The 20,259-nt window shown below is 43.1% G+C and overlaps 1 protein-coding gene across 1 annotated transcript in view; it reads right to left on the bottom strand.

Moving 5' to 3' along the window:
* Positions 1-5,065: 5,065 nt before the first annotated feature.
* The window catches only part of LOC135519574 (parathyroid hormone 2 receptor-like), a 116,666-nt gene continuing 101,472 nt past the window's right edge, over positions 5,066-20,259 (bottom strand). The window contains exons 10-13 of the mRNA XM_064944809.1: positions 17,242-17,336; positions 15,271-15,409; positions 5,874-5,915; positions 5,066-5,639 (exon numbers count right to left, since the gene is read on the bottom strand). Coding sequence (XP_064800881.1) covers positions 5,241-5,639; positions 5,874-5,915; positions 15,271-15,409; positions 17,242-17,336 — 675 coding nt within the window. The 3' untranslated portion in view covers positions 5,066-5,240. The remainder of the gene's footprint in view (positions 5,640-5,873; positions 5,916-15,270; positions 15,410-17,241; positions 17,337-20,259) is intronic.

Genomic DNA, 20,259 nt, shown 5'->3' on the forward strand with positions numbered 1-20,259 from the left:
CATGATACAACTCTTGAGCACAGGAGGTTGGTGGCACCTTAATTGGGGAGGACGGGCTTGTGGTAATGTCTGGAGCGTAATTGGTTGAATTGTATCAGATACATAAAACACATGTTTTCCATGTTTGATGCCATTCCATTCGCTCCTTTCCAGCCATTATTATGAGCCGTCCTCCCCTCAGCCCAAGATATGATTTGAAAACCAAGGGGGTCACCGTTTTGTTAAATTCACAATAGAACTAATAGCACTTGTCGAGTTCATCACTAGCTGCCGGGTTAATCACAAGCTGCCGGATTGGCAGAGGTATTCAGGGGAGTTAGAAGAACATAAATGAGGGTACTTACATTAGCCACACTTGTACAGGACATAACATGCTTTCCATGTCCTCTGTTACTAATTATGATAGGGAGGACTGGAGCGCTAACAGACCCGGACCATCAGTCTCTAAAACAATTTGCAATGTTGCTGGAAATATTCCTGGAATCCCTGCGGTTAGGGTGAATCGAAACATTCTTGTTATTGCAAAGTTACTTGAGGTATTCATTTTAGGGCAGCGATGCAGCTGAAACATTTCAAACTCCTTTGAGAGCACGGGAGGGGGCCAGAGATCATTTTTATCTTCCCTGTGCTAATGAGGGTGTTTAAAAGAGCATAACAATTGTTGACTGCTGAAAGTTGTTTGTCACAGAGTCGCTATAACAAGCTTTAAACCTCATACACTTTCCCTACTAATGGGTCATTGCGGTGAAGAGAGTACAGGAATTATAGGAATGTCAGTGTCCTAGTCCTGGGCACTCCACTTGTCTCTAAGTGACTTCTTTGTGTCATAAGTGTTTCATACACAGCAGTATACTGGAACAAACAGGTAACCAATTAATCTCTTAATTGACACAAGAGAGAGCTGTGCTCCTTGCTGCCAAAGAGTAGATCCCTTCCTCTTTTTCTTTCTCTCTCTTTCATCTCTTATCAATGCAATAATGGGAGGTCGGTACCTCAGCCCCCACTTTCCAAGGAGAGCAATTGGCACAGAACCCATCAAAACAGACTTGACATCGAGAGAGGTGAATCTTGCATGTGTGCTGTGTTGATGCGGGTGCTGCTTGCCAATGATGACAAGCAGAATTTGATGGCATTTGCATTTCTCTTTGATGTTGTGAAAACATATTTTCTCTCCTTTTTTACACATATATTTAGCTTTTTATCTCTGCCCCTACCGATGAAGGCTTTTGCCATAATGCTTGAAGAAACAGATACTTTTTTGAACAAAAGAGAACTTTGGTAAAAAGGCCTGGTTCTGCTCATGTCCCCTAACCAGACGTATTCCATGTCATGACTGTTGGGGGAGGTTTATGACCCTCATAAATACCTTTCCCCTTTTCTCTCTCTCTCTACTTTATAGAGTTGACTCTTGTAAAGTCTTTGTAACATAGAGAGTCTGGTAACATCAAAAGGTGGGAAACGGAACCATATTTTGGTAATCCAACCAGTTGAAAATATGCGTTGGTACTTAATGAATATGATCTCAGATCAGTTGTTGTCTGAGACATTACTACTTACTACTACAGGATGACATAAACTGTATCTTGGAAAGTCGACACATTCTAGTTATCAGATTCACATGGAATTGTTGTGCAGTTTAAATGTTTAAATATGAAACTATTTGTGATAATATGAATTGTAATTTTCGCTTCTTAAATGAGAGAACGGTTTGTCATAGAGAAACTCTGCTCACTCAGAGGCCCCGCCTAAGTGAACAGACATTGGTTGTAAATTATGAAACACGCCCTTCTTTCACCACTATATATACCGGTTGACAAAAATTAAACTTTCTGTTCCAAGTACGAGAGGACGGCGGTCCCCACGTTAAAAGGACAAGATCACCAACAGAACTAAGCTAACCTCAGCGTGAGCTCTGGTTGAACGACAAGAATCTAACTAAATTAGCATCGAATTTCAACGTGAAGATGATGAGGACAAGAGATCCATGCTGGACAACCCGGCCTTCTATCTACAACCAATCTACTGAAGCACAGCTCAGAGTAAATAATTATTGCATTTTCCTTCTTCAAATGGGCGGTTATTTAGAATGCATAAGATACTGTATTTATGATAGCATAGCTGCCTACGGCCCGATGGAGATACAAAATCTTTTTGTTCCTCAGTCGTCCCGCTCTTTCATTCAAATCCCAAACCCCTTTCTTTGTGTAACCAGCCGTCATATCTGTTCCGTCCGTCAGGACCGTTTTCCTTTATGACATAATTTGTAATTAATGTATGATCCATTCCGTGTAGATGTAATTCTGTGTGATTATTTAGGTATTTAGTAAATAAATAATTAAACCAAATTTTGTATTGCTGATTCAACTTGTTAGCCAGGGTTTGTGAATATTACCAAGAATATACAACTTTCATATGAGACTAAATAAGTGAGGATTAAATATTGACTGCTACTAATGTAAAAGATTACTGGGTCTTTAAGAGATTATTCGGAAGATAACAGCTCTATAAACATTATTTCATGGTGCCCCGACTTTCTAGTTAATTACATTTACCTGATTAGTTTAATCAGGTGATATTAATTACAGAGAAATGATTTTATAGAATAGCATGTCATATCACTTAATCAAGCATAGCCAAAAACACGACATCATGGTTCCCATTTTAGACATGAATTTAGTCTATTGGTTAGACCATAGAGAGATGCAATTTTCCAAAAGCCAAGGCTGTTTGGCTTAGCCTTTGGATCAATTCCATGCAATCGATTCCAAGCGAAACTTCTTCTACTGTTATAGAGAACATTGATTCCATCCATTGTTCCTCTAGTCACAACGTTTTGGCTGGGACATTACTATTGTTAATTTCACCACAACTCCCCATGATTTTAGAGGTGCTGGTTCAATTACACTCACAGTTGGAGGGCCAGTGGCGCCAACCACTGTAATTGCGCATGGTGAACCACTCTAATCATAGCCTATTTTTCAGGATTTGTGGAATATTTTGCTGCATATGTTCAAAATGTGACTTTTGTGGACGTGGCATACCTATCGTCAGTATTAACTTGTGAAAACGTCCTTAAAATCTGCTCACTCCAGTTTGTCCTTGTTGAACACACTTTTGTTTTCCATTTACTAAGTCCCTGTTATTTTCTAATTTTTTACAGTCAGGCGATATGGCCTCAACAGGACTTTACCTGTAAGTGCCCATAAACTAACTACCATTATTGATCCATTGGGCTTCTCTTGGCACCCTGTTAAATTGAGGGCCATATTTTTACAGGAACTAATATAGAATAGCTTTTGGTTTGCTTAAAGCAGGGGGTTCAATTTGGCCCTTGGGTGGTTTGAGTAAAAAAAAATATATAAAAAATAAACCAACTCAAAATACTTTAAAATTAGAAAAATATAAAAAATATCAGTGCAGCCCTCTGGACCTCGTTGGAGACCGAATGCGTGAAAATGAGTTTGACACCCCTGAATGGACGTGCTCATACACATATACACTTACTAACACGATTAAACCATGTTGGCTTGTTTAGGAACTGTACAATTGAGAACCATATCTATATTGATGCATATAGGAATCAACCTTGGCTCGACTAAAATGACTTCCAGGAAATAGAATAGAATAGCCTTGTCTGTACAAACACAGTAATAGAGGTTTGATTTGATGAGACCCTCGTCTGAAAGAACGATACAGTAAATACACAATACAGACCTGAGGTAGAAAAAAAGAGCTGTCTACAATACACAGTGAATTTACCAATCTCTCTGTATGAGTGACAGTAATGTAAGTAACTTTAAAAGACAGAAAGAATCGAGAACAGGGAGCAGTGAAATAACATTTATCACAAGTTAACAGAGAAGAGAACAACAAATATCACCGAGACATGACTGTAATCACTTAAGCCAACAACAAGCCAGAATCTGAGAGAAATGTGCTTTTTTTAAAGGTATTTTTCTAGACTGGATAGAACTCAGCTTGACAAGGGGGAAAACAAAATACTGTTGGCATCCAGACATCTGTTAGTCAGTCAAATGTAATTTTGGATTTGAAAAAAAATCATGCTTTGCACAAACAGATGCAGTCAGATCCTCTAGCCCTTAGTACTGACCATAGCCCTCACCTCCCCTAAAGGATGGAATGTCTGATTGTCAACAACTGGGGAGTGTTTGGCAGAAAACATGGATCCTTGGCCCAAAATCACATGGATAAAGCAATAAACATTTGTATTTTTGCTTGAAAATGTCATGCATTGGCTACAAAAAGTCAGTCCATGATTTTGTACAAAGATGAGACATGTGTTTTATTGTTTGTTGTCTTACCCCTCAACTGTGGAGTGTTTCTGTGTGTTTGAGTCTGTTGCCTGCATATAGATCCACTGTATGTATCCTGTTCCTGATTCAAACAGTTGCTGTATCATTTTACTGCAAAAAAATGCTTAATTCTGCAGGAGTTAATATTAAGGCTATGTGAGAGGTTATAGACTTACAGTCAGTGTCCAGATTTCCTTTTCCATTTAACCCATCTGAACAGTAGGCTACCATTCCCTTGATGTGTCATAGAGCTATTTGAAGTCCCCATCTTGTGACTGTTGAATTCGTATAGTGGGCTCACAATCATCACACAACACTGTTATCATCCTCTTTTACCACTTCACCAAATCTTTCCCAAACATGACTTCTCTGGCCCCACCTTCTCTTTATTTTTAACTCTCCCCTGTGCAGCTTTTCTCTTATTGAATTAAAAAACTCTGACATTGTCCTTTTTGCCTCAGTGGATCGAGTTAACTTTCTCTGCTCGTTTCCAAAGGTTTTTGGTGATTTGTGTGTAGGTTATGTGGCACACCTACAGCTTAGGTTTACGCACTAATTCCAGATTGCCTAAAATAATGAAAGAAAACCCTCAATGTAGCCTATAGATATAAATTGCACAAGAATGATACATTTATGGATTTTTCAAGGTATTGTTTTCTCTTTATTCAACCCGCCCGCAACCTACCCGCCCTTCATCCACACAATAATTAAGGACCCCAAACCCACCCGCCTTGCGGATATAACCGTGGGGACTGCTGGTTATGAGTCAACCTGCACAGCACTACTACATTTGTATCTCTATGAATGTACATGCGGTTCCAAGTCTAGGGCCAGGAGTCTTTGGTCCCTATCCCAAAGGCCTGGTGTTTTTCCCAGCCAAGATATATATTATAAAGATTCAGGAAATCCTCCCGTATCTCCCCTTGTCTACAGCGTCTCCTCATCATCATCTGCGGTCATGCTACTGTTGAGAACAGGCAGCGTCTCCTTCAGAGAGATGTCATCCACCTGCTTGGCACTGTCCTCCTCTGGTTCCTCAGGGATGGAGGGGTGGAGGCTGTCTGGGTCTGAGTTACTAATGACGTAGCCAGGCAGGGTGGCATGGGTGCTGAGTGTAGGGGGTCCGTTGCTCCGGTAGACCCGGCTGGAGAAGAGGGTGGTGGATCGGGTGGCAGGGCCAATCCCGGCCAGCTGGGACTGGCTGATGGTGCTGTTGTTGAGCACTGTGAGCACCGAGCCGTAGCGGTACCTGCCACACACCACCGGACCTTTCCAGTCAAACGCCAGGTTCCAACGTGTCCACGTCTTTTTGATCTCTGCCTGGACCTTTGGGGGAGATGAGGAGAGGGCGAGGGGGAGAAAGAGGGTGTAGGTGGGGTGGTTGGGGAGGAAGATGGGAAGAAATAGAGAGGAAAAGGGTTGGGGGGAATCTTAGCCCTTGTTTCTCATATTTCGAAAGAACAGAGATCTAAGGAGCCGCTCTAGGGATGTTCTCAACCTAGAGATGTCTTATGTTGAAGTTACACAACATATACAGAGTGTAAAATCATCCGCACTCACCTCTCCATTGCAGTAGCAGTAGATGATGGATACAAAGAACCCCTGGAAGAGACAGAAGAGTGTGATGTGAGAACCAATGTCATAAAGAAGATCAGTTTATTTCTGGGTTGCAGGGGCTTTGCAATTCAATGTTCATATTGTAAATCAATGGAAAGTGTATAGCATTGGGGCTGCAGGTAACCTAGCAGTTAAGAACAGAATAGGTGAAAAAATCTGTTGGTGTGCCTTTGAACAAGGCACTTACAGTAACCCTAATTGCTCTGGATGAGAGCATCTGCTGTAAATCGCAAAGCCAATCTGGTGACATGTACAGTGCCTACAGAAAGTATTCCCACTCCTTGACTTTTTCCACATTTTGTTGTGTTACAGCTTGCATTTTAAATTGATTCAAAGTTTTACTGCAGTGGGCTAAATCAGAGTGATTATTGGTAGTCTTAAACAAATCTACTTTGAAACTAAAGTATATACCTCACACACATACAGTGGGGCAAACAAGTATTTAGTCAGCAATTTACCTGATTAGCAAGTTCTCCCACTTAAAAAGATGAGAGAGGCCTGTAATTTTCATCATAGGTACACTTCAACTATGACAGACAAAACGAGGGAAAAAAATCCAGAAAATCACATTGTAGGATTTTTTTGACTTAAACTCATCTTGAAAATCTATGGCAAGACCTGAAAATGGCTGTCTAGCAATGATGAACAAGTAACTTGACAGAGCTTGAATAATTTTAAAAAGAACAAATGGGCAACTATCGTACAATCAAGGATTGCTGTAATCACTGCCAAAGGTGATTTTAACATGTATTGACTCAGGCGGTTGAATATTTATCTAATCAAACTATATTAGTGTTCTATTTTTCATTAATCAATTTTCACATTACAGAGTATTTTGTGTAGATTGTTGACAAAAAATGACAATTTATTCCATTTTAATCCCACTTTGTAACACAACAAAATGTGGAAAAGTCATGGGGAGAGAATCATTTTGAAAGGCACTGTATTCCAGGGGGGAAAAGTGCCCTTCTCCCCTTTATTCTCTCTCTATTCAACACAACACAGACTTCTGAAATGCCATAAGAATGCATGAGATGTTTTGATATGATTCATATGTTGATTTCAACCTTCATTTCTCAAATCATCATTTATAAGAATCATCAATCATAAGAAAAGGTCTTGCATTGATCGGCATCCCTTCTGGTATATCTCACAGCCCATTATATCTGTCCGTCTCTCTTTCAAATCTAGCCCTTTTCTCCACTCTTGCTTTCTTTGTGTAAGCAGCAGCACCCTTTTGCTCTCTGTTAAGGTTGCAGATCTATTGCAGTGGTTGGCTTTGCTGTAGACAGAGCTGAGGCAAGCATGTGACTTGCTTAGTAAGCAGAGAGCACTAAACTTGCAAAGAACACATGGTGTAATTTACACTCCTTTATCTCATCACCACATTGAGCTGATAAATAGAGAAACGGAATGATGAGTAAAACTAAAATATTGTCACACTTAGTTCTCTGCTGCCAATGACTGGAACGAACTGCAAAAATCACTAAAGCTGGAGACTCTTACCTCCCTCACTAGCTTAAAGCACCAGCTGTCAGAGCAGCTGACAGATCTCTGCACCTGTACATAGCTCACCTGTAAATTATCCCATCCAATCTACCTCATCCCCATACTGTATTTATTTATCTTGCTCCTTTGCACCCCAGTATCTACACTTGCACATACATCTTCTGCACATTCTAACATTCCAGTGTTTCATTGCTATATTGTAATTACTTCGCCACCATGGCCTATTTATTGCCTTACCTCTCTTATCCTACCTCATTTGCACATGCTGTATATATAATTTTTGATTGTATGTTTGTTATTTCCATGTGTAACTCTGTGTTGTTGTACGTGTCAAACTACTTTGCTTTATCTTGGCCAGGTCGCAGGTGTTAAGGTTTTCTTCCGATGAAGGAGAGGAGGACCAAAATGCAGCGTGGTTTTCTTCATACATCTTTAATAAAGATAATGACGAACAATACAAAAAACAATAAACGTAACGTGAAAACCCGAAACAGCCGTATCTGGTGCAAACAAACACAGAGAATGGAACAGTCACCCACGAAACACTCAAAGAATATGGCTGTCTAAATATGGTTTCCAATCAGAGACAACGATAAACACCTGCCTCTGATTGAGAACCACTCTAGGCAACCATAGACTTACCTAGACAACTCTACTATACCACAAAACACACCACATAAAATAACCCATGTCACACCCTGGCCTGACCAAAATAATAAAGAAAACACAAAATACTAAGACCAGGGCGTGACAGAATCCCCCCCCCCCAAGGTGCAGACTCCCGGCCGCACACCGAAACCCATAGGGGAGGGTCCCGGTGGGCGTCTGTCCACGGTGGCGGAGTGGACCCCACTCCAACATAGTGTTAGTCCACTTGAATCGCGTCCTTAGATTGGCGACCCTCGCCGCCGACCTAGGTCTAGTAACCCTAACAAAGACCCTACTGGACTGAGGGGCAGCTCCGGACTGAGGGACAGCTCGGGACTGAGGTAGCTCGGGACTGAGGGGTAGCTCGGGACTGAGGGGTAGCATGGGACTGAGGGGTAGCTCGGGACTGAGGGGTAGCTCAGTACTGAGAGGAAGCTCAGGACTGAGAGGAAGCTCAGGACTGAGAGGAAGCTCAGGCAGGTTGATGACTCAGGCAGATCCAGGCTGACTGGCGGCTCTGGCAGATCCTGGCTGACTGGCGGATCCTGGCTGAATGGCGGATCCTGGCTGAGGGGCGGATCCTGGCTGACTGGCGGATCTGGAAGATCCTGGCTGAATGGCGGATCCTGGCTGAATGGCTGTTCCTGGCTGAATGGCTGCTCCATGCAGACTGGCGGCTCTGGCTGCTCCATGCAGACAGGCGGATCTGGCGGCTCCATGCAGACTGGCGGCTCTGGTGGCTCCTTGCAGACTGGCGGCTCTGGCGGCTCCTTGCAGACTGGCGGCTCTCGCGGCTCCTTGCAGACTGGCGGCTCTGGCGGCTCCTTGCAGACTGGCGGCTCCTTGCAGACTAGCGGCTCTTTCAGGCGGGAGACTCCGGCAGCGCTGAACAGGCTGGAGACTCCGGCAGCGCTGAACAGGCGGGAGACTCCGGCAGCGCTGAACAGGCGGGAGACTCCGGCAGCGCTGAACAGGCGGGAGACTCCGGCAGCGCTGGAGAGGAGGAAGGCTCTGGCAGCGCTGGACAGGCGAAGCGCACTGTAGGCCTGGTGCGTGGTGCTGGCACTGGTGGTACTGGGCCGAGGACACGCACAGGAAGCCTGGTGCGGGGAGCTGCCACCGGAGGGCTGGTGTGTGGAGGTGGCACTGGATGGAACGGACCGTGAAGATATACTGGAGATTTTGAGAGCAGGGCTGGCACCAACCACCCTGGCTGGATCTTCACACTAGCCCGGCAGATGTGAGGAGCTGAGATGTAGCGTACCGGGCTAAGCACGCATACTGGGGACACCGTGCGTTCCACCACATAACATGGTGCCTGACCAGTACCACGCCCGCCACGGTTAGCACTGCTAGGCGCACTGTGGCGCTGAGCTCGCACAGGACGTGCAAGGCTAGGGAGGTGCACAGGAGGCCTGGTGCGTGAGGCTGGCACAATCTTCACCAGCCGACTAGCACGCACCTCAGGACAAGTATGGAGAGCTGACCCAGGTGCCATCAAATCCCCCACACGCTCCGTCGGGCGAATTCTGTGTCTCATGCACCAACACAGCAACTCCCTCCTAATTCTCTCCTCCAATTTCACCATTAACTCCTTCACAGTCTCTGCTTCGCTCACCTCCAACACCGGCTCTGGTTCGGGTTTCCTCATTGGCTCCTTACAATAAACAGGGAGTTGGCACAGGTCTGACTCCTGACTCTGCCACACTCTCCCTGTGCCCACCCGATGAAATTTTTGGGGCTGACTCTCGGGCTTCCATCCGCGCCGCCGTGCTCGTCTCTCCAACTCCATTCTCCTATAACCTTCCTCGCACTGCTCCAGCGAATCCCAGGCGGGCTCCGGCACTCTCCCTGCGTCGACCGCCCACCTGTCTATTTCCTCCCAAGTCGTATATTCCATACTTCGCTGCTCCTGCTGCCGCTGCCTGTCACCACGCCGCTTTGTCCTGTTGTAGTGGGTGATTCTGTTACGGTTTTCTTCCGTCGAAGGAGAGGAGGACCAAAATGCAGCGTGGTTTTCTTCATACATCTTTAATAAAGATAATGACGAACAATACAAAAAACAATAAACGTAACATGAAAACCCGAAACAGCCCCATCTGGTGCAAACAAACACAGAGACAGGAACAGTCACCCACGAAACACTCAAAGAATATGGCTGTCTAAATATGGTTCCCAATCAGAGACAACGATAAACACCTGCCTCTGATTGAGAACCACTCTAGGCAACCATAGACTTACCTAGACAACTCTACTATACCACAATCCCATAACCTACAAAAAACCCAAGGCAAAACACACCACATAAAATAACCCATGTCACACCCTGGCCTGACCAAAATAATAAAGAGAACACAAAATACTAAGACCAGGGCGTGACAGCAGGTTGCAGTTGCAAATGAGAACTTGTTCTTATATTTCCCACACTAACTTTAAACACCAGCGATCTGAGCAGCTAACCGATCGCTGCAGCTGTACATAGTCCATCTGCAAATAACCCACCCAATCTACCTACCTCATCCTCATACTGTTTTTATTTACTTTCTGCTCTTTTGCACACCAGTATCTCTACTTGCATATCATCATCTGCTCATTTATCCCTCCAGTGTTAATCTGATAAATTGTAATTACTTCGCTACCATGTCCTACATAAACCACAGGATCATACTCAAACGTACAATATTAAATGGGCGGCAGGTAGCTTAGCGGTTAAGAGTGTTGGGCCAGTCCCTGATTCAAATCCCGAGCCGACTTTGTGAGAAATCTGTCATTGTGCCTTTGAGCAAGGCACGTAACCCTAATTTCTCATGTAAGTCACTCTGGATGAGGGTTTCTGCTAAACGACTAATGTTTTAATGTACGGAGGTTTCCACACTTCATATTATGCTGTATGAAGAATAATGCCTCAGGGTAATGCAGCTATGATGTATGTAGAAACCGGAATAATATGAATGCCCTTTGCTAACAGGAGACAAGGGAAGGGAAAGATATTACAAAACACATCACAAACAAACGTGGAAACAAAAACAAATGGGAGGACAGCTCTTATCCTCTGGGCAATTCCATAGAAAGACAACCAGACAAATAAGACAGTTCTACATTGTGCGAGGAAAGCCATGCTTTGTAGTCAAATAAAGTGTTTTTCCTTTTGCCTGAAGAACTACTATTAAAGATATAACAAGGAGGCTAAGATGCAATGAGCAGCTTATGAGGATTAACCAGAGATTTCTAATAATGCAGCTACCAAGCTGCCAGATGTAGCATTGCTCGTTAAAACAACAGTTTGGTGTCTCTATAATGAGCCACTTAAATCATTCAATACAAAAGCATAAAAGTATGTTTTGAAGCTGAAATATTTCATTAGTAGAATGAGATGAAAATGCTTGGTGGTGAGCCACTACTAAGGCATCCTACACACTATTACACTGTCTGGCACAGCTGTGATAAACTGACTGAAAACAGAAGGCTCTCATGTCTGACAGAGTAAAGCTGATCCGAGTGAATTTACCAAGAAGGCATTGAATGTTCCTGAGTGGCCTAGTTGCAGGTTTGACTTAAATTGGCTTAATTCTATGGCAAGACTTGAAAATGGCTGTCTAGCAATGATCAACAAGTAACTTGACAGAGCTTGAATCATTTTTTAAAGAATAATGGGCAAATATTGTACAACCCAGGTTTATACAGTTCTTAGAGACTTACCCAGAAAGATTCCGAGCTGTAATCACTGCCAAAGGTGATTTTAATCTCTACAGGATGGGGTGTCCCTGGCCTGGGATGGTTGAGCTAACATGCATTAATGTGATTAGCATGACAGTTGTAAGTAACAGCAAACTTTCCAGGACATAGACATGTCTTATATGGGCAGAAAGCTTAAATTATTGTTAATCTAACTGCACTGTCCAATATACAGTAGCTGTTACTGTGAAAAAAATCCCATGCTATTGTTTGAGGAGAGTGCACAGTTATGTACTTGAAAATGTATCAATTGACCAATTGGGCACATTTGGGCAGACTTGATACAACATTTTGAACAGTAATACAATGGTTCATTGGATCAGTCTAAAACTTTGCACATACACTGCTGCCATCTAGTGGCCACAATCTAAATTGCTTCTAGACTCCTAAGTGATATAATGGCCTTTCCCTTGCATTTCAAAGATGATAGAACAAACAAGAAAATAGAAAATGCATGTTTATTTTCTTTCTATTACTTTTAGCAGATCTAATGAGTTATATTCTCCAACATGAATTTCACATTTCCATAAACTTCAAAGTATTTCCTTTCAAATGGTATCAAGAATATGCAAGCAGTTAGATTTGAGTATGTCATTTTATGCCAAAATTGAAAAAAGGGTCAGATCCTTCCACAAATCATGGCCTTTATGGTAGAGTGGCCAGGCGGAAGCCAATCCTCAGTAAAAGGCACATGAAAGCCCGCTTGGAGTTAGACAAAAGGCACCGAAAAATTCTGACAATGAAAAACAAGATTTTATGGCCCGCTTTTTCAGCAGCAAAAACTCTGAGACTAGTCAGGATTGAGGGAAAGATGAACAGAGCAAAGTATAGAGAGAACATAGATGAAAACCTGCTCCAGAGTGCTCAGGACCTCAGACTGGGACAAAGGTTCACTTTCCAACAGGACATTACCCTAAGCACACAGCCAAGACAACGGAGAAGTGGCCTCGGAACAAGTCTCTGAATGTCCTTGAGTGGTCCAGCCAAAGCCTGGACTTGAACCCGATCGAACATCTCTAGAGAGACTTGAAAATTGCTCTGCAGCGATGCTCCCCATCCAACCTGACAGAGCTTGAGAGGATCTGCAGAGAAGAATGGGAGAAACTCCCAAAATAAAAATGTGCCAAGCTTATAGCATCATACCCAAGAAGACGTCATTCTCTGATTGCTGCCAAAGGTGCTTCAACAAAGTACTGAGTAAAGGGTTTGAATACTTATGTAAATGTGATATTTGTGTTTTTAATTTCTAAAAACCAGTTATTGCTTTGTCATTATGTGGTATTGTGTGTAGATTGAAGTTGAGAAAACTGATTTAATACATTTTACGACATGACTGTAACGAAACAAAACCTTCGAAAAAGTCAAGGGGTCTGAATACTTTCCGAAGGCACTGTAACTGTGTACCACTCTTCATACTTTCAAGCATGGTTGTGGCTGCATTATGTTATAGGTATGCTTGTCATTGGGACTAGAGTTTTTTAGGATAAAAAGAGAAGAAGCTAAGCACAGGCAAAGTCCTAGAGGAATACCTGGTTCAGTCTGCTTTCCAACAGACATTGGGAGACAAATCCTCCTTTCAGCAGGACAACAACTTTAACCACCAGGCCAAATATACACTTGAGTTACCTAGTTACAGTTTTGACTTAAATGGCTGTCTAGCAATGATCAACAAGTAACTTGACAGAACTTGAAGAATTTAAAAAGAACAAATGGGCAAATATTGTACAATCCAGGTTTACAAAGTTCCTAGAGACTTACCCAGTTAGATTAAGAGCTGTAATCACTGCCAAAGGTGATTTGAACATGTTTTAACTCAGGAGGTTGAATACTTATCTAATCAAACTATATTCGTGTTTCATTAATCGATTTTCACATTAGAGTACTTTGTGTAGATTGTTGCCAAAAAATGACAATTTAATCCCACTTTGTAACACAACAAAATGTAGAAAAGTCATGGGGAGAGGATACTTTCAAAAGTCACTGTATTCCAGGGGGGAAAAGTGTCCTTCTCCCCTTTATTCTCTCTCTATTCAACATAACACAGACTTCTGAAATGCCATAAGAATGCATGAGATGTTTTGATAGGATTCATATGCCTATTCATATGCCATATGACAGACAGAGTGCAGCTGATCCAAGTGAACCTGATCTGTCACTAGCACTTGGTCCGGAGAAGGACCTTCCCTGTCTTTATTGGTCTCAGCTAGACTCGGCCAGACAGACAGTAGCAGGAGGGAAGGGAATCTCCCCACCTGCCTGAGGACCCTGTCAAACCGCACCAGCCTGAGTGAACTCAACAGAGCAAATGATTCGTAGTGAATGCTACACAGCAAAGTAGCTTTCACTGGTTCAGGTCAAACTCCTGTTCCAACTTATTTTCATGGGATACAACTTCAAAGCTTTCTTTAAAAATTGGATCCTACTTTATTTAATTGGATACTGTTGTATCAGCTTTCGTAGCTACATGTACATTCAACTTTGAGGACCGGTTCTATTGTAGAATTCAAACTGTGTTCTTCAAGAAACAAAGAAAATGTGTAATATTTTTCCCTCATTTAATTTAGCGATTTGGCTTCAACTTTCAGGATATAGTGGCTTATTCTGCCACATTAGTAATTAAAGTAACTATTATGAGCTAGGCCTACAGAACACAGTAAACACCATCTTCCATAATCCTAGCGTTGCAAGCGCCATGTTCTACCCAACCAAGCCACACAGGACTTATCATATGATTCAGAGCCCATTATTAGCATTACCTGTGGGCCAGGGTTACTGTGTTAAGTGTTGCTACTAGAGTACACTAAAGCAGCCTCAATTGTATCAGTCCTAGTAGATTGGCCTTTCTTCAGGGAGAGGAATGCAGGACTAGAATAGAGTAAGAGTAATCTTTCACTATCACCTCAGTAGGAGTATATCTAGTAGAAACACATTTTCCTCATTTTCCCCCAGGTACTGCATCATTTCTCATACAGGTCTAGACAGTGAGGGCCAGGGAGAGCCAGGGAGAAAGATGATAATATAGAAAGTACAGCAGCAATCAGCTGTATTGATCCTCTCCCAATGCTTCTGGCAGAGTTTTGAATCGATTAAGTGTCACCGACCTGTGGTGATAGATAAAATTAGGGTTGAAGAAGCTAAATCATAATTTCATTGCCTGATTATTTGTGATGAATGTTGGTGGGACCACAAACAGCCTCACTTTCCTCAGGTGAGAAATTATGTTTACAGAATAAAGTTCAAGGAGTGTTGAAAAGTAAAGTTCTCCCTGAAGTTATTGAAGTCTCCCTGAAGTTGATAAAAATGTCTTCAAATGTCTTCAAAAGTGTAATACACAAAAAACAAAGTAAAAGTATGCCAGCTTGATAAACCTGAGGGATGTGTACCTCATATCATACATGGCAAGTAACAAATGTAACAAATGACTAATTTTCAAAAGATAGTTAGTTACCTGGAAGGAGTTGAAGAAGAGCTCGAAGTACATCCTGACCTCCCAGCTGAGGCCCTGGAAGGTGTGAGGCATCCCCACAAACACAATGTAGTGGACCCCAAACACCAGCACCAGCACTAGGGTGGACTTAGCTAGCTTCCTGTGGATACAGACAAAAACAGAGGATAGGAGGGGATCAGTTTGAGCAAGACAAGACAAGATGTAGAATTGCTGAATCTTTATCTCATAATAGGTCATTATCTGGGATGGAAGGTGACCAGTAATTGTGCGCAGCCCGACATCAATGCAATTGTTTTTCTCACAAAAACAAAAGCTGAACATCACCAGTCTTTATATCACAGTGGATTCAGTCATGACATCGACACTCACCAACAGTGTTTCAAGTTTCACAGATGGCCATTAGTCATTTCACATTTGCTGCCTTCTGATCTCCTCTCCAGAGGGGTCTCTGGTGGTTCTTCCCCTCAGATCTGTTCTACATTAGTTATCTATCCAACCAATCTCCTGATCCATCAGTGAAAATGCCAATAAGCAACAAAATCTACCGGTAATTATAAAGCATTTTTAAATGGCATGTAGGCAAACGTTCCGAACAGAGAATGATGTAAATGGATTGTAAATGGCACATTTAGTGCCTCGTATCAACAGCCATCATCAGTCATGCTACAGTTCAGTGAACACATGACTGACTCCCACAGCAGGGTTGACAGTCTCCAGCAGAGTGATGTTATCTGCGTGTGTGTGTTGTGCCTGTGCCTGTGCATGTGTGTAAACGTGCGTGTGTGTGCCTGTGCACTCCTGTGTGTGTGTGTACGTCGGCGTCAATGCCTGTGTGTGTGTGTGTGTGCAAACATGAGACATTCCTGGCATCATGTCAGCTGTTAACCGGCCACCTGGTACCCAGCACTGCGGTACGCTGCTCAGCAGGGGAGGAGAGGCAGAACCAATTGATCACTGACTATTATTAAGCATAGCAGTGACGTGGGGTTTGGCCCAACTGCGACCCTGGTGGAAACACTCTGGATCAGTCCCAAATGGCATCCTCTTCCCATTATAGTTCACTACCTTTGACCAGAGCCTTATGGGCCCTTGGCCAAAAGTGGTTGACTATATAGGGAATACTAGTGTCATTTGAGATGCACGCTCTGAATGAACCCCTGAATAACTATTACCTCCCCAACACACAGCCCTATCAATACAGCTGCTTTCAACATCCACTGTGGATGTTGTTTTTTAACAACAAGGCTGATGAGTAAATTTTTTAAATGTAAGGATATAGTTAGTATAGGTATTCAACATCCAAATATTATATGGATAAATATGGATAAAATCATAAGGCTTTGGGCCAGGGGCAGACTTTCTCAAAGCATAATGTTCAATTAAGCTTAATTGGTTTAATTGGTTACACACTGGTACCATAAGTTCCCCGAGGCCTAGAGTAAAGAAGTTGAAGGCATGGACCTTGCCTGAGGTGTGCTCTTCTGTATGCTTTATGACCTATCATCCTATTTTGTAATGTTAAGGAGGCACAGAGGAGATTTCAGACAGAACATGAATTGTAAACTAGAGGCAAGACATTTTACACCCTAGACAAAATGTACACCTACCAAGTTATTTTCAAAAGGGAACATGAAAGGAGGAACAAAAGGTCAAATCAAATACAAAACAAAATGCAGAGCAGAGTAAATAGCATATTTAATTTCAAATGTGCAACTCTACAGCATAAAACACATTGTGCATTTAGAAATAATTCAAGGTAGAATGCCTTCTCTACAGTTGACTTTCATTGGGAAATTCAATTTCACATTTGAATCCATAGAGATTCAAATAACTAGTAGGTCCTTACAGACATCTTACAGAAATGTTTGCACTAACTGTAAATCGCTCTGGATAAGAGTGTCTGCTAAATGACTCAAATGTAAATGTAAATGTAAATCTTTGCCAATGTCACTGTGACATTGATCTACCCACCTGTACTGCTTTCTTGTGTCGTATCTCCCTGCATTGGTCTCCCTGATCTTTGTCGCCAGCACTCGCACAATGTTCACAAAAAGGATAAAGTTGAGCTGAAAGGACAATTGGAAAAAGTTCTAATTAGCCGAGCCAGAGATACTAGACACTTCATTGCAGAGAGTACAACTCCTCTGCTTGAAACTAATTGCCTCACTTCTTTAATCTCGTCTCAATTCCCTGCATTCTTGAGCTCTATCTGAAAAGCCTATTTTCTTAGCACTTAATATCTCTTCATAATCCCATTATAGAGAAAATGGGTTTAACTGTCAGGAGGCAGTTGATAGATTAGACCATACAGTGGCTGCACTGAAAACACAGGTTCTGTCTACCATGTTAATGTACAGTGCAGAACCTTGGGAAAGTATTCAGTCCCCTTGACTTTTTCACGTCACAGCCTTATTATAAAATGTATTAAATCGTTCATTTTTTCCTCATCAATGCACACAAAATACCCCATAATGACAAAGTAAAAACAGATTTTTAGAAATGTTTGCAAATGTATGAAAAAAATGGAAATATCACATTAACATAAGTATTAAGACTCTGTACTCTGTACTCAGTACATTGTTGAAGCACCTTGTTGATGCACATTTGGAAGCAATCAGAGCATCAAATCAATCAAATCAAATCAAATTGTATTTGTCACATACACATGGTTAGCAGATGTTAATGCGAGTGTAGCAAAATGCTTGTGCTTCCAGTTCCGACAATGCAGTAATAACCAACAAGTAATCTAACTAACAATTCCAAATCTAATATCTTATATTGGATTGCGTCCTACCTGACAGGTCGCTCCTACCAGGTGGCGTGGCGAGAATCTGTTTCCTCGCCACACGCTCTCACCACTGGTGTCCCCCAGGGCTCTGTTCTAGGCCCTCTCCTATTCTCGCTGTACACCAAGTCACTTGGCTCTGTCATAACCTCACATGGTCTCTCCTATCATTGCTATGCAGACGACACACAATTAATCTTCTCCTTTCCCCCTTCTGATGACCAGGTGGCGAATCGCATCTCTGCATGTCTGGCAGACATATCAGTGTGGATGACGGATCACCACCTCAAGCTGAACCTCGGCAAGACGGAGCTGCTCTTCCTCCCGGGGAAGGACTGCCCGTTCCATGACCTCGCCATCACGGTTGACAACTCCATTGTGTCCTCCTCCCAGAGCGCTAAGAACTTTGGCGTGATCCTGGACAACACCCTGTCGTTCTTCTTCATGCTCTACAACATCCGCAGAGTACGACCCTGCCTCACACAGGAAGCGGCGCAGGTCCTAATCCAGGCACTTGTCATCTCCCGTCTGGATTACTGCAACTCGCTGTTGGCTGGGCTCCCTGCCTGTGCCATTAAACCCCTACAACTCATCCAGAACGCCGCAGCCCGTCTGGTGTTCAACCTTCCCAGGTTCTCTCACATCGCCCCGCTCCTCCGCTCTCTCCACTGGCTTCCAGTTGAGGCTCGCATCCGCTACAAGACCATGGTGCTTGCCTACGGAGCTGTGAGGGGAACGGCACCGCAGTACCTCCAGGCTCTGATCAGGACCTACACCCAAACAAGGGCACTGCGTTCATCCACCTCTGGCCTGCTCGCCTCCCTACCACTGAGGAAGTACAGTTCCCGCTCAGCCCAGTCAAAACTGTTCGCTGCTCTGGCCCCCCAATGGTGGAACAAACTCCCTCACGACGCCAGGACAGCGGAGTCAATCACCACCTTACGGAGACACCTGAAACCCCACCTCTTCAAGGAATACCTAGGATAGGATAAAGTAATCCTTCTCACCCCTGTAATCCTTCTCACGTCTGCTAAATGACTTAAATGTAATGTAAATGTTATACACAGTGTAAGGGGATAAGGAATATGTACATAAAGATATGAATGAGTGATGGTGCAGAGCAGCATAGGCAAGATACAGTAGATGGTATCGAGTACAGTATATACATATGAGATGAGTATGTAAACAAAGTGGCATAGTTAAAGTGGCTAGTGATACATGTATTACATAAGGATGCAGTAGATGATATAGAGTACAGTATATACGTATACATATGAGATGAATAATGTAGGGTATGTAAACATTATATTAGGTAGCATTGTTTAAAGTGGCTAGTGATATATTTTACATCCTTTCCCATCAATTCCCATTATTGAAGTGGCTAGAGTTGAGTCAGTGTGTTGGCAGCAGCCACTCAATGTTAGTGGTTGCTGTTTAACAGTCTGATGGCCTTGAGATAGAAGCTGTTTTTCAGTCTCTCGGTCCCAGCTTTGATGCACGTGTACTGACCTCGCCTTCTGGATGATAGCGGGGTGAACAGGCAGTGGCTCGGGTGGGTGTTGTCCTTGATGATCTTGGGTATGTCTTCTTGGGTATGATGCTACAAGCTTGGCACACCTGTATTTGGGGAGTGTCTCCCATTCAGCATCACTGGACAGCTATTTTCAAGTTTCTCCAGAGATGTTCAATCGGGTTCAAGTCCAGGCTCTGGTTGGGCCACTCAAAGACATTCAGAAACTTGTACCGAAGACACTCCTGCATTGTCTTGGCTGTGTGCTTAGGGTCGTTGTCAAGTTGGAAGGTGTACTTTCGCCCCAGTTTTAGGTCTTGAGCGCTCTGGAGCAGGTTTTCACCAAGGATCTCTCTGTACTTTGCTCCGCTAATATTTTCCTCGATCTTGACTAGTGTCCCAGTCCCTGCCACTGAAAAACATCCACACAGCATGATGCTGCCACCACCATGCTTCACCGTAGGGATGGTGCCAGGTTTCCTCCAGACATGTCGCTTGGAATTCAGGCCAAAGAGTTACGTCTTGGTTTCATCAGACCAGAGAATCTTGTTTCTCATGGTCAGAGTCCTTTTGGTGCCTTTTGGCAAACTCCAAGCGGGCTGTCATGTGCCTTTTACTGAGGAGTGGCTTCTGTTTTGCCACTCTACCATAAAGACCTGATTGGTGGAGTGCTGCAGAGATGGTTGTCCTTCTA

The sequence above is a fragment of the Oncorhynchus masou genome, chromosome 29, assembly GCF_036934945.1.
Source record: "Oncorhynchus masou masou isolate Uvic2021 chromosome 29, UVic_Omas_1.1, whole genome shotgun sequence".
In the NCBI taxonomy this organism is placed as follows: domain Eukaryota; kingdom Metazoa; phylum Chordata; class Actinopteri; order Salmoniformes; family Salmonidae; genus Oncorhynchus; species Oncorhynchus masou.